The 15,395-nt window shown below is 49.1% G+C and overlaps 1 protein-coding gene across 2 annotated transcripts in view; it reads left to right on the plus strand.

Moving 5' to 3' along the window:
- HSF1 (heat shock transcription factor 1) overlaps positions 1–15,395 on the plus strand; it is a 491,085-nt gene that overhangs the window by 438,289 nt on the left and 37,401 nt on the right. For both annotated transcript variants that reach the window (XM_078686503.1, XM_078686504.1), the window contains one exon: positions 92–157. In XM_078686503.1, the coding sequence (XP_078542629.1) occupies positions 92–157 (66 nt within the window). The remainder of the gene's footprint in view (positions 1–91; positions 158–15,395) is intronic.

Below are 15,395 nucleotides of genomic sequence, written 5' to 3' on the forward strand. Positions count from 1 at the left end.
TTATTAATTAACCTGACGTTGAGTGAGAGAAATTCTACTGGGCCGGCTGGTTTGTCTTCCCATTTGTGACATGTGACCTTGTTCTTTGTAGATGTTCAGCCCTTCCATGAGCATGTCTGACATGACCCTTCCTGACCTGGACTCCAGCCTCGCTGGGGTGAGTACCTGCTTCTCTTATTAGAATGGTCAGATTGCTGCAGCTGAGCTCTTAAAATAGAATCCCCTTCATTTCCTATACACTTTGATTGGTTGAGACTTTATCACTGCTTTGGAATTAAGCGATACTTAATTAGTAGAACCCATGCCCACAAGACTTTAGAGAAAAGAAAATGTTTGGTTAGAGGTGGTATGTTAACTGGATTGTTACAAACTTTGTAGGAGTGTGGCAAGTTTGCTCCTTATCGTCGAAAAATAATGTTCAACATGTAGTTTTTCATTAATTCCCAAGTCTAAATCATTCCCCCACGCCAAGCTAGGGAATCCCCTGGTAACATTTTATCATGGCAGTGTTGAGATGCACAGAGGTAGTAGTTTTGCATTGTTAGTAAGCCAGCCACTTCAGATGGTAAGTATATGCAAGCCGGATGGCCTTGCAAATCTGTCTGGGTCAGCCCATGCTTACGCACCACTGCACTGCTTGTTTTGACCTGATTCGAGCTAGCCCCTGGTTCTCATGTAGCCAGCTAGACTCCTTTATGAGATGCACTTTCTGTGAACCATGCACAACAAACTGAGTAGCTACTTATCTGAGTACCCTAGAAGTTCTTCAGGGCTTTTTTAGTGGTAGGAACGAGCGATACATATGCTAGTCCATTCCCTCACTATTGGAGTCTAACATTCATTAGTGTGGATGGCTTCTGAACTCCAGACACCCAGACCCAACTACACTCAGGAAATCTATTGTGCATTGCGAGAGAAGAATCCCTGAGCAGAGTAGTGGCTGCTTGAGGCTATTGTTTGAAAATCGGAAAACAATTTCAGGATAGTTTTTGGCCTCAAGGATGTGCCATATTTGGGTCAGAAACCAGTCCAGTATGCTCCAGAAATGTCAGTATGTGGTTTTTGCCAGTGAATGTCACTCGATGGAGTCTGGTCTCCTAAGTGAACTGAATTACTTTCTTGTGCATTAAACTCCTAAAGTTGTCAACCATTGAAAAGGGGAAACATTTTTTTACAGTTATGGGTGTAAATCGCTAGTTATCAAGCCCTCCTCATTGACCAAAAAACGTACTGAGCGACTGGACACTGTAAGCATCCTTGTTAAAGTCCCCTAGTTGAGCATGTTCTTTTTCACCACCACCCCCTTCCAAATGTTCCTTGTCTACCTGGTCAATGGAGCCTGGCTAACAAGCACATCATAAGATGGCCACCAGCCATGAAGGCTGCACCTTTGTCAGTAGTGGGTCTGTCAACAACAGTGTCGCCGATGAGCAGCTTTAATGGCATGGCCTGCAATTTCTGATATCTGACAGAGGCAGATTTCCCCTATCTGTTTGCCAGCGCAGCATCCACTTTAGATCATTTAGAACAGTGAGGATCACCAGGGCACCAAGGGGTCTGCATGTGGATAGTTAGGTCAGTTCTTTTTCTGGCTCCTGTGAGGATCCTAGAGCATTGACCTCGTCAATTTTTGATTATTCTAGTCAGAAATTGGTTTCTTATAAGTTTTTTTCTACCTTTACTCAACGTTTTTTGAATGCTGGCAACTTTTAAGCTGCATGCTTAGTAGATAGAGGAAAAGTACCTTCAACAAGTGACCCTGAAGGCACTCATGCTTTTAAAGAGACCATCTCTCAGGAAACACACAGATCTGAGAAGAAACAGCTTTGTTTTGCTTACGCAGCATCAAAAAGGAAGCAGATCTCTGATCGTTTCCCTTCACCATCAAAATCGACATTGGAAAAACAGGCAAGGCATGCTACAACATCGAGGGGTAGATCGAAGTCGAAACAGTCGAGGCATACTACTTCAGGCTCCAAGTATGTTGGACTACAAAAACATAAGTAGGCTGTAATGTTTGGGTCGACATCGAAGAAACTCCAGCCGATGTCATGGCACTGGTCGACGTCGGGATCTCTGCTGCCGTCACAGCTAGCCCGGCCGGCGTCAAGAGGGTTGACGTAGAGGACCCTGCCAGAATCGCACAGGCGGTCGACTTCGAGGACCCCGCGGTCACACAGGCAGTCTGCGTCAAGGACCCCTCCACAGTCACACAGGTGGTCGACATCAAGGACACCGCAGCAGTCACACAGGCGTGTGTCGTCGAAGACTCCGCAGCATACGGTGTAGACATCGAGAGAAGCAAATCTTACAGTGGCGACAGGCATCTCGTCGCCGAGGCCCCCCTCGTGTTCAATGAATGTACTAGAAAAGCCTAGATCAACATTGAGGTCCAGACAGTCGACGTCGAGGGAAACCTCTTCTTCTCCAGGCATCAATTTAGTGCAAATCACCCCAAGGTAGATACAGAGTGTCCGTCATTGGAGAGTTCCACCCAGAAGTCCTGGTTCAGACTTCTCTCAAACTTACTCTGCCTCCAGAATCTCTGCTACATCTACAGGAAGATCGCCACGCAGGTCTCCAAAGAGAACTAGGTTCCCCCCAGTTCACTATTCCTGATCCAGGACACCACGAAGACGGTCTAGATCTTGCCCGTATTCCAGTATTGGAGCTTTCATAGATTCACATACCTGAATCATTTCCCCGTCGTCGAGACGGGAGTCTCCGGTACATAAAAAAAGCAATGGTTAGCAGTATAGCTAACTGAAAAAGGCCTAGGCCCATTTCCCTTTTGCAACCCATAACCTTTGTTATGTAAAAAAAGACCAAACTTTTCCCTTCGCCAATCAGAGCCACTCACCCTCTAGAACCCTCCTGAGAGAACCTTTTGCCCCTCAGATTTTCTACCGGCACGTTGTGCTAGGGAGTCTCCTTTAAGCTCTGCTCAAACTCTGGATTTCCAACTGGATAGAAGCTTCATTATCAGTCTATTTCTTGTGGATTTGAGAAGTTTATAATCTATCATCTACATCCTCGAGAATGGCTGGAAAGGAGAAAAAGGGTATTTTTAGAGCCTGTGCCACCTGCTCTAAAAAGAGAGACTACACCGATGACCCACATGAAGACTGTATATACCGTCTTTACCCGGACCACCAAGCAAAGGATTGCAAGGTATGTCGCACTTTCTCTAGTAAGACCCTTAGAGATCGCGAAGGACGCCTTTTAATTTGGCTTCAAAAGATCAAGGCCAGAAAGGAGGTGGTTTTTATGGATAGTGACCAGGAATCCTCCTCTTCATCCAGGAGATCTAAAAAAAGATCAAGATCTCCTCAGGCTCATTCCTCAGGGGACCCTCCTGAGAAGGCCCTAAATAAGACCAGCCAAGGGTCTTCAGGGCGTAGTCCTTCAAAATCTCCTCAGAAAAAGCCAAAGGAGAGCAAAGGACTCACTTTGAAAGAAAAAGAATCCAAAAGAGCCTCTTCTGAGCCTTCTAAGACACCACCGTTGGATCCTGCATCATTCAAGAAGCCATCCTCTAGTATTCCAGAGGAGAAGGGGAAAAAATGACATCGAATGGGAGCGTCGACGAGACCATCGACGAAGAAATCATCGTCTATGGCGACGACCAAGGTACAAGAGCTACCATTAATTGTATTGGAACCAGCGTCGACGGGAGCTTCGTCGACGGGAGCTTCGTCGACTGGAGCGCCGACAACGGTAATCTCGACATCGTCGATGGCGGTGAGGATGACGACGGCAGTGTCGACGACTGGATCGTCGTCGACGGTGATGACAATGAGGTCGTCGACGAAAATATTATTGACGATTACTATGTCGTCGGCGAGGAATGGATCTACTGCACTGACAACAGCTTCGTCGACGGTGGTATCGACGACGATCTCGTCGACGGGCTCGTCGACGAGACTAACTCCGGAAAAGAACAGGAAGATCACGCCAGCAGTGACTTCCCCAAGTAAAATACTCCATTGGTCCCGTCGCACCTTTTGGAGGAGGAAGAGTCAGATGATGAGAAGGATGATGGGCCCTTTGGGTATGCCACAAGCCCATCTGAGTTACATGTAAAATGTCAAGAAGAAGAAGGGTATGAAGAGTATCACAGTATCTCATACCACCGCTACCAACAAGAGCCTCGGGAAGAGATGGTAGCAATGCCATCATCCATGTTGATGGATTTGCAATCCATGTTGGCGGATTATAAAAAGAGGTTTCCTCCATCAAAGGTTCCTCAGGACGTTCCACCTTCACGTCCTCGTTCAATTCCGGCCACTCCGGTCCGCAGTAGGGAGAGCCTGCTAGACACTGCTCCGCTGACACCTCAGGTCCAACAGCAACAGGATCCTGGGACCACAGATGATGAGGACTGCGAAGAAGGGGAGCTAACGGAGCCTCACAGAGAATGGGATGATTACCTGATCCCAGCTCCACTATCACCCACCCAAGTACTGGCGGATTCTCCACCAGTGGATATTGGTGGATTCCATAACTTAATGGAGAGAGCGGCAAAAAGATTTCAGCTACCAATGAAAACAACTCAAGCAGAATGTTTTCTGTATGACTTTAAGGAGCCCTATCAAAAATCAGTCAGGTCTATACCAACTATTGACCACATATGGAAAGAAGGATTACAGGTCATGACAACTCCAGCAACGCTTACACGCTTACATTGGCGAGGCTGGACAAAAAGTATAAGGCGCCAGAGAACGCCCCGGTGTGTTTACTGGGCCATCCTAAACCGGACTCCATCATCTCGCAGGCGGCGCAGCAAAAGTCAAAGAATCCAGGAGCAACTATTGCAGCACCTCCGGACAGGGAGGGACGGCGTTTAGATAACGCAGGTAAACTATTCGCCTCCATGTCAGCGCTCCTGGTCAGAGCTGCTTATGCCCTTGCCATCCTGGGCAGATATGACAGACAGATGTGGTGCGATATAGCACCCTATGTCGACCTCCTCCCGGAAGACTCTAAGCAGGAGGCGAAGAAAGTTCTGCAGGAAGGGGAGAGAACTTCGGCTGAAGTTATTGATTGCGCTATGCATATAGCTACCACAGCCTTTCGTTCCCTCGGAGGAGCATCAGTTTTGAGGCGCCAAGGTTGGCTGAGGGCCACTAACTTTAGGCCAGAGGTCCAAAATAAAATGCTGGACCTACCCTTTGATGGGGAGGATCTTTTTGGGCGCCTGGTGGATGAGACCCTTCAAAGTATTAAAAAAGACGTGGATACAGTGAAATCCTTGGGTGCGCTACAGTACTAAAAGGTACCTTTTCGAGGCGCCCGTGGAAGTGGACAACCCTCGTATAGAGGTGACTACCAGCAGGGAAGATACACATCGTACTCTTCCTCTTCGCAGCCCTATCGGCAGCAATATGGACAGAAACATTCTGGGGGCTACTCTAAGTCCACTCCCAGAGGACGGGGAGCTCGTTCTGGAAAAGATAATAATAAAAGACAATGGCAACCTACAGATTGCAGGTCCTTCCCCTCCTATCTTGTCAAACAATCCCCTGGGTGGAAGAGTGACGTATTATTTACTAAAGTGGCAGAAGATCATATCTGACAAATGGGTTCTCCACATAATACAATTCAGACATACATTGGAATTCCTCCACTTTCCTCCTCCCACGCCACCTACATATCAAGCAGCAAAACTCCTATCTCAGATGCGTCGGGAGATTCGTGCAATGCTCCGAAAGGGAGCAATAGAACCGGTGCCGAACTCCCAAAGAGGACGAGGATTTTATTCCCGTTTCTTCTTGATCAGAAAAGATGTTCTCAGGTGACATCCAATCTTGGACCTAAGGTCCCTAAATGCCTATCGCAAGAAACAGTCATTCAGATTGGTGACCCTGCAAAATATTCTACTGCTCTTAAACCGAGGAGATCAGATGACCTCCCTAGATTTACAGGATGCATATTTTCATATCCCCATCCATCTGTCCCATAGAAAGTTCCTTCGTTTTACAGTGGCCAAAGACCATTACCTATTCAAGGTGCTACCATTCGGCCTAAAATCTGCACCAAGAATATTTACAAAATGTCTGGCGCCAGTAGCGGCCTATCTAAGAAGACAAAAAACCCAAATATTTCCATACCTGGACGACTGGTTGGTAAAGGCACCATCGCAGGAGGCAGCTCAAGCTTCAACTGCGGCTTGCATGGAGTTATTTGCGGACCTGGGCCTGACCTTAAATGTGGAAAAATCATCTCTACAGCCATCCAGGATTATCAAGTTTCTAGTTGCAATCCTGGATACATCGCAAAACAAAGCATTCCCATCCATAGAGAGACAATTGGGACTCGTTTCTCTAGCCAAGGAATTCAGCAAAAGAAAGTCTCTTTCAGTCCGAAGATACAAATCACTTCTGGGGACAATGTCCTCATGCATTCCACTCATTCCCCTATGTCGCTTACGGATGCGGCCGTTACAAGAAGAGCTAGACCTTCAGTGGTGCCAAGCAAAGGGATCCTTTGAGGACAAGATAAAAATCACGCATCCAATGTTGCAGGCAGCAAAGTGGTGGACTCACAGGAACAACATCTCGGTGGGTCTCTCCTACCTGATCGAACCAGCTCCGCTGGTAGTTACCACGGATGCCTCTCTCGAAGGATGGGGAGCAGTCCTACAGGAGTTACAGGTCAGCGGCCGATGGAACAAACATGAACAGCACCTTCACATAAACCTATTGGAATTAAGGACAATAGGATTAGCATTGTTGGCCTTCCTGCCAAGAATAGAAGGTAGATCAGTGTTAGTGCAGACAGACAACACAACTGCAATGCACTACATAAACAAACAGGGAGGCACAAGATCTCTCTATTGAGGGAAGCTCAGAAAATATGGAAATGGGCGATAGATCACGGTGTGACTCTGAAGGCCATACATCTTCCAGGGGATCAAAATATAACAGCGGACACCCTCAGCAGGCAGAAGACGACCTGTCATGAGTGGGAGCTAGATCAGGGCACGCTGATGACCATCTTTGCCAAATGGGGAATACCAACGGTGGATCTGTTTGCCACAGCCCGGAACAAGAAATGCTGATTCTTTGCAAGCTGGCGTCACCAAAGGGGATCATGGGGGAATGCGTTTTAGATGGCATGGTAAGGCATCTTTGCCTACGCCTTTCCGCCGATTCCCCTCCTGCCAGGAGTACTCAAGAAAATTAAGAAAGAACCGTGCAGAATAATACTGATAGCCCCTTGGTGGCCCAGGCAGCATTGGTTCACAGAGCTGCTCATTTTATCAGAGACCGAGCCAATACGTCTTTGGCCAATACCAGCACTACTGACTATGGAGAAGGGACAACTGCGGCATCCAGACCCGACATCATTGCAATTAGCGGCCTGGCTCCTGACTATGGAGAATTTCATCACTTGAAAATTCCAACAGAATGCAGAGAAATCCTGGCAAAGGCAAGAGCAGAAAGCACTGATAGGACATACACGATTAAATGGAAAAGATTCTGCTTCTGGTGTCAGGAGAATGACTTGCATCCTCTGCGGGCAGAGGCGCATCAGATCATCCCATATTTACTGAGGCTGGCGAAATCTGGATTAGCCCATGCCTCTATTAAAGTGCAATTGGCGGCGATTTAAAGATGCAGGAGAAATTCAGCACGTCCTTCTCTGTGGTCGGAAAGAATTGTGAAACAATTCATGAAGTGGTTGTTTCGAGTTTACCCACCCATCAGGCCTCCACCACCTTTATGGCAACTGAACATTGTCTTATCACAACTGATGAAACCACCATTTGAGCCAGTACACAAAGCTGATCTGAAATTCCTATCCTGGAAGGTGGCTCTATTAATAGCTCTAACATAAGCCAGAAGGGTGGGAGAAATACAAGCCCTTACGACGCAAGAGCCTTTTCTCCAATTTAGAGAAGACAGATTAGTCCTCAGAACGAATCCAAGATTCATCCCGAAAGTACCAACGGACTTCCATATAAATGAGCCCTTAATCCTAAAAAGATTCTTTCCTCAACCATCGACTGCGGCGGAAAGGACTCTCCACACTCTAGATGTCCAGCGTTGCCTAAAGTTTTATTTGCAAAGGACAAGACATTTTAGAAAATCTACACAATTGTTTGTGGCTTTTAGTGGCCCCAGGAAGGGTTTCCCGTTATCAAAACGGGGAATCGCACGATGGATCTCAAGTGCCATTCAGTTCTGTCATCAAGCAGCGGGAAAGCCATTGACAGCACATGTTCGTGCGCATTTCACAAGAGCGGTATCAACCTCAACTGCTCTATTTTCAGGCGTCTCCATTCAGGACTACTGCAGAGCAGCCACCTGGAGGAGTACGCATACCTTCACCAGGCATTACTGCCTAGATGCTCATGCAAGAAGCGATGTAGCAGTGGGACAAGCAGTACTGCGGAACCTTTTCCAGTAACGGTGAACCTCTTTCTCATCCCTCCTTCCTTTGTTTGTTAAGAAAAGCACATTTTACTGTTGATTGATATTGGATATGTCTTGGAGGAGCAATATGTCTATGTATATATTGATACGGTTACTCCTATGTGCAAGTATCATGGGTTGCATATTGGTGAAAGGAAGGTGGCAAAAACAAAATGTGCTATATTTTACTGCTCGCTATTCTGATTCAGGTATGTGAATCTATGAAAGCTCCAATACTGGAGTAAGAAAACAAGTTACTTACCTGTAACTGTAGTTCTCCAGTATTGGAAGCTTTCATAGATTCACATACGCCCACCCTCCTCCCCTGAGGCTCACCTTGGATTTGGCACGAAAAGTATTATAGCACAAGTGCACGAAAATCTGAGGGGCAAAAGATTCTCTCAGGAGGGTTCTAGAGGGTGAGTGGCTCTGATTGGCTATGGGAAAAGTTTGGTCCTTTTTACATAACAAAGGTTATGGCTTGCAAAAGGGAAATGGGCCTAGGCCTTTTTCAGTTAGCTATACTGCTAACCATTGCTTTTTTATGTACCGGAGACTCCCGTCTCGACGACGGGTAAATGATTCAGGTATGTGAATCTATGAAGGCTTCCAATACTGGAGAACTACAGTTACAGGTAAGTAACTTGTTTTCTTTCTCCACAGCAAAAAGAAGTAGGCGAAGGTCTACACCAGACCTGACCCAGTCACAACCGGTCGCTCCACCCGCTCCTGGCCGTACTCGCATCTGCTTTGAGATCTATCTTTGCCAATCTGTGTCCCCGACCTCGCCTGCTTCCTGTAATATTGTATTCTGTGCCACCGATCTCGCCTGCATCCTGTGATAGCGTGTGGTATTGTATTTGAGCCTGACTGTTATGGTATCATATTGAGACTGTTTTAACCAGTATCTGTGCCAGACTGTGCCCCCGATCTCGCCCTGCATTGTTTTGTTGTTGTTTGGTGCCATTTTGTTGACCCAGCCCGTCTCTCCTCCCTGCCGCTGCTCCCCTGCGGCCCCACCCCCGCTCCCTACAGCATCTTTAACAGATCCCCTCCTCACTCGCCACCCCGCTCCCGCCTCCCAGCTGCTCCTCCCTCGCTCCGCCCCCTCCACTATCCACTTATGTCAGAGCGGCATACGCGCAGCGGGCGCGCCTTATGCCCGCCGAAGGCGCGCCAAAGGTAAGCCCGTCTACGCCCGTCCACGCCCGGACCGCGCCCAGCGCCAGACCCCCTGGCCCCCGCAGAGGCCATCCCTCCCGCCGAACGTACGCCGCCGCCACCCTCACCGCACTCAACACCGGCCGCCCCCATGACTGTCACCGAGCCGCCCCAGGAAGTACCCATGGACCCTTCACCTGCCAAACCTGCAAGTTCTGCTGCATCAGGACCCACACTACAACCACAAACGCCAATCAGAGCTCCAACAACAACCACCTGCAGTGTATCCTGCTCAACACCCGCTCGGTCCACAGACACGCCATTGAACTATGGAACCTACTCGACACCACTTCACCGGACGTCACCTTTCTCACGGAAACCTGGATGAATGCCTCATCAGCACCAGACATCGCCATAGCCATCCCGGACGGATACAAGATCATCCGAAGGGACCGCATCAACCAAACAGGAGGAGGCATCGCCATAGTCCACAAGAACACCATCCGCATCTCGACTAACTCTGACGACACCCCCATAGCCACCGAACACCTCCACTTCCAGATACACACCGACCCCAAGACTACACTCAGAGGCACCCTCATCGACAGACCCCCAGGACCCGCACACAATTCAGCGAAGACATTGTTGACTTGCCCACACGCCCTCCCCTCCGATGACTACATTCTCCTAGGGGACCTCAACTTCCACCTGGAAAACAACGACAACAACACCACCAACCTGCTGGATAACCTCGCCAATCTCGGACTCAAACAATTGGTGAACACCCCCACCCACTACGCCGGACACACGCTCGACCCAATCTTCTCCTCCAGCAAGCACATCTCCTTTAATCACGTCACGGGACTCCACTGGACTGACCACAGCTGCGTCCACTTTAGCTTCAGAAAGACCACGACCCACCACCACCCGCAACAAGTTCCCCGCAGAAGCTGGAACCAACTCACCACATCTCTGAACCAAAACCCTCCCGCCATATCAACAGACCCAAATCAAGCAGCCATCAATCTCGCACAATGGATCTCCCACTGCGCCGACTAACTAGCACCCTTGAAAAACCGTCCCAACAAACTAGGAAGCAAAAAAGCCTCCTGGTTCAACGACGACCTCAAGAACTCCAAAAAGAACTGCCGCACCCTCGAGAAAGCCTGGCGAAGGAACCCAACCACTGTCAACATGACCACCCTCAAGAACGCCACCCGCAAACACCACCAGCTGATCCGCAGCACCAAGAAATCAGCATTCAAGGATCGACTAGACAACAACGCCCACAACAGCAAGGAACTCTTCAGCATTGTCAAAGAACTCACCAATCCCAGCGCCGGCAACAACGACATCACTCCCTCTCAAGACCTCTGCGACTCTCTAGCCTCGTTCTTCCACAGCAAGATCGCAAACATACATAACAGCTTTGGCGACCAGCCTACTCCCCTCAGCATTGAACCGAAGCCCCCCACCACCACCCTCCGTGCCTGGACCCCGATCAGCACCGATGACACCATCCGCTTGATGAACTCCATCCACTCCGGATCGCCAACCGACCAATGCCCCCATCACATCTTCAACAAGGCCGACTCCGTCATAGCACCCCAACTCCGGGACATCATCAACTGCTCCTTCAACACCGCTACCTTCCCGGATAGCTGGAAACATGCCGAGCTCAGCGCCCTCCTGAAAAACCCCACAGCTGACCCCACCGAACTTAAGAACTATCGCCCCATCTCGCTCCTCCCGTTTCCCGCCAAAGTCATAGAGAAGACCGTCAGTCAGCTCGCCGCCTTCCTTGAGTCTAACAGTTCCCTCGACCCCTCACAGTCCGGCTTCCGAGCCAACCACAGCACCGAGACCCCCCTCATCTCAGCCACAGACGACATCCGAACACTGCTCGACAACGGGGAAACAGCGGCCCTCATCCTCCTGGACCTCTCCGCAGCATTTGACACTGTCTGCCACCGCACACTTGTACAACGCCTCAGGAATGTCGGGATACAAGACAAAGCATTGGATTGGATCATCTCGTTCCTCGCCGGAAGAACCCAGAGAGTCCTCCTCCCCCTTTCAGTCAGAGGCCACCGAAGTCATATGCGGCGTTCCACACGGATCATCACTCAGCCCAACCCTCTTCAATGTCTACATGAGTCCCCTCGCATCCATCGCATGCCAACACAACTTCAACATCATCTCTTACGCAGACGACACCCAGCTGATCTTCTCCCTCACCAAAGACCCAACCACCGCCAAAACCAACCTACACGAAGGGATGAAAGACGTAGCCGAATGGATGAAGAACAGCTGCCTAAAACTGAACTCCGACAAGACGGAAGTCCTCCTTCTAGGATCATCCCCCTCTGCCTGGGATGATTCATGGTGGCCCCCGGCACTGTGCATCGCACCCAAACCAACGGACCATGCTCGCAACTTGGGATTCATCCTAGACTCCTCCCTCTCGATGACCAGACAAGTCAACGCCGTCTAATCATCATGTTTTAACATCCTACGCATGCTCCGTAAGATCTTCCGTTGGATCCCAACCGAAACAAGGAAGACGGTCACCCAAGCACTCGTTACCAGCCGACTGGACTACGGAAACACCCTTTATGCCGGAACCACAGCCAAACTGCAGAAAAGACTTCAACGCATTCAGAACGCCTCCGCTCGACTCATCCTAGACATACCTCGCCACAACCACATATCCGGTCACCTGAGAGACCTGAACTGGCTCCCCGTCAACAAGAGAATCACGTTCCGTCTCCTCACCCACGCACACAAAGCCATCCACGACCTAGGACCCAAGTACCTCAACACTCGCCTGACCTTTTACACCCCCACCCGCCAACAACGATCGGCCAACCAAGCCCTTGCCGCGATTCCACGCATCCGAAGAGCCACCATGGGAGGAAAATCCTTCTCCTACTTGGCGGCCAAGACATGGAACTCCCTCCCCACCCACCTCCGTCTCACACAGAACCACCTCTCCTTCAGAAAACAACTCAAAACATGGCTGTTCGATCAGTAGCGAACCCCTCTCCCTTAAGCGCCTTGAGACCCTCTGGGTGAGTAGTGCGCTATACAAATTTCAGACTTGACTTGACTTGACTTACATCCTCAAGGTCATCTGTGAGAGACTATTCACCAACCCTGTCCGCTTCCCCTCCAGCCAGAGTGTCTCCAGTCGATGACATGGTCACGTTTAACGAAGTCCTCGGCAGGGGTGCCAGCAAGCTGAACATCAACATGTACTTCATATGTTTTATCCGAAACTCTACACAATAGGTCCTCGGAAAGGCCCTTACTCCCTTTGGTTCCTGGTTTGCTTAAACCAGTGCTGCAGACTTTTTTGACACCAGCTATGGTGGGTTCAGCTCCCCCACGTATCTCAAAAAAGTACGGGACCCATGATCCGGATCTACTGTTCCTACGATCAGATCCTCCATCGGATTCTGTCATAGTGGCAGCAGCCAGGAAAACACATATTGGAGCAACATCCTCCGCAGTCCCTCCTGAGAAGGAGAGCAAGCACATGGACTCATGGAGAAAGAGAATGTGCAGTACATCCGCCTCCTTCAAGAAAGTGGCTAGTGCCTCTGTATTTCTGGAGAGGTGCGACAGATCTCTGTGGGACTCGTTAGTGAGATTCACAGAAAAGCTTCCCAAAGACCAGCAGGATTTTCAGGAAATCTTGCAGGAAGGTGGCCTGGTTGCATACCAGGTCATTAGCGCAACTGCAAATGCATCAGATTTGGCTGCACATGGTTATTCCCATGGTATTTGTGCCAGACGCTTGGTCTGGTTGCGTCTCACTGGCCTCAAACAGGAAGCTCAAAGAAGGATTAAATATCTTCCTTTTAATGGCACTTCCTTGTTTGGTTTTCATGCCGATGACAAGATGTCCAAAATGATTCGGCCTGGAGAAGAGTAAGGACTTTAGGCGCAAGTACAGACCATACCACCGTCGGTTTTTCGAACAGTGAGTTCAAGCCCCTCCCTGGTTGACGCAACAGCAGCAATCCAGGTCGCATTACCACTGGCGCAACCCAGGTCAAGAAAGGGGAGCTCCAAGACAGACCCCTTCCTCAACAAAACAAACGGCTAAAGAATGAGTCCTGGCTTTCCCCATCTCCGTTACCCACTCCGGTGGGGGAAAGTATTGTATTTCACCTGGATGAGTGGAGAAAAATAACCGAATGGCTACTTGCTCAGATTCAAATCCCCACCCCATCAGTACCACCTCAGGGAAGGTATATCCAACATCACCACTTGTTACAAGAGGAAGTGTCCACCCTACTAAAGAAAGACGCTATAGAAGTAGTTCCTTCTCAGCAAGGGCAGGGAATTTATTCCCGCTACTTTCTGGTATGCAAAAGAGGTCCTAATCAGGAGTACAGACCAATACGCGACATGAAGCTCTTAAACTAGTTCATCCACAAAGAGAAATTTCAAATGTTAGCACTTCACCACATTTATCCTCAGTTGCACCAAGGGGACTGGATGTGCTCCATAGACCTGCAGGACGCCTATTTCCGCGTGCCAATTTCCAGAAAACATCAGAAATTCCTGCGTTTTCAAGTAGCACATCAACATTTCCAGTTTAAAGTTCTCCCCTTTGGGCTCAAATCAGCCTCCTCACGTTCTCAAAATGCATGGCAGTAGTATCAGCTTTTCTTCGCAAGCAAAAGATCTTCATCTATCCCTATCGGGACGACTAGTTGCTGTAGACCTCGTCACCCACTCTGCTTCAGAATCATCTCTTATACTGCATATGAGTGCTAAGCAATCTGAGCCTACACATCAACTACAAGAAATCGATCTTCAATCAGACTAAAAAAATCCACTACCTGCGTCTGTCTGGATACCGTAAGTGCAAGCACGTGTCCTTCGGAGGAGAGGTTATCCTCAATACAAGGCAAGTGCTGCTATCTCCTCCGTTCTCGCCATCCCACAGTCAGGCAAGTGTCCTCACTTCTGGGATTGATGTCATCGTGCATCGTCATCGCCCCACATGCCAGACTACAGATGCGTCCTCTGCAACAATCTCTGGAGGACCAGTGGTCACAAGTAATAGGCTGATGGGAGGACTTGGTGATTCTTCCTCAGTCAGCCCAGGATTCAATCAAGTGGTGAATGAAACTATTTCACCTGCTCAAAGGGGTTCCTTTTCATCAGGACCTTCCTAGTCAGACAATTGTCACAGATGCTTCCCTACAGGCTTGGGGGCTCATACGAGTCCTCTTCAAGTGCAAGAATCTGGTCAGACAGAGCAGGGGTACCACATCAACCTGTCGAACTGAGAGCGGTACATCCTGCACTCAAGTCACTGCTTCCTTCCTTCAGCACACGTTCCGTATTGATTCAAATGGCAAACACAACAACCATGTATCATCTGAACAAACAGGGAGGAACCACGTTGAGACCCCTCTCACAGGAGGTTTAGACCATCCGGTGATGGCTTCTCACAAGAAATCTGACCATTTCAGCTATTCACCTCCCAGGCACTCCCAACGTCCAGGCAGTCTCTTTAAGTCGGGACTTCGTTGAAGCTCACGATTGGGTGATAAACAGCGACATCGCACAGGACATCTTTCATCGATGGAGAGTTCAGACATCGACCTGTTTGCGGACGCAGCAAACGTAAAATGCCCTGTCTTCACATCCAGGTTTACCAACCAGGTTCTAGAGGGAATGCGCTCTTGAGATAATGGTCACAGACTCTACTTTACGCTTTTCCTCCAATTCCACTCATTCCTCTTGTGATCAACAAGTTCTACAGGGCCAAGACTAGAATGATACTGATCGCACCTG

The sequence above is a fragment of the Lissotriton helveticus genome, chromosome 4_1 (assembly GCF_964261635.1).
Source record: "Lissotriton helveticus chromosome 4_1, aLisHel1.1, whole genome shotgun sequence".
NCBI lineage: Eukaryota > Metazoa > Chordata > Amphibia > Caudata > Salamandridae > Lissotriton > Lissotriton helveticus.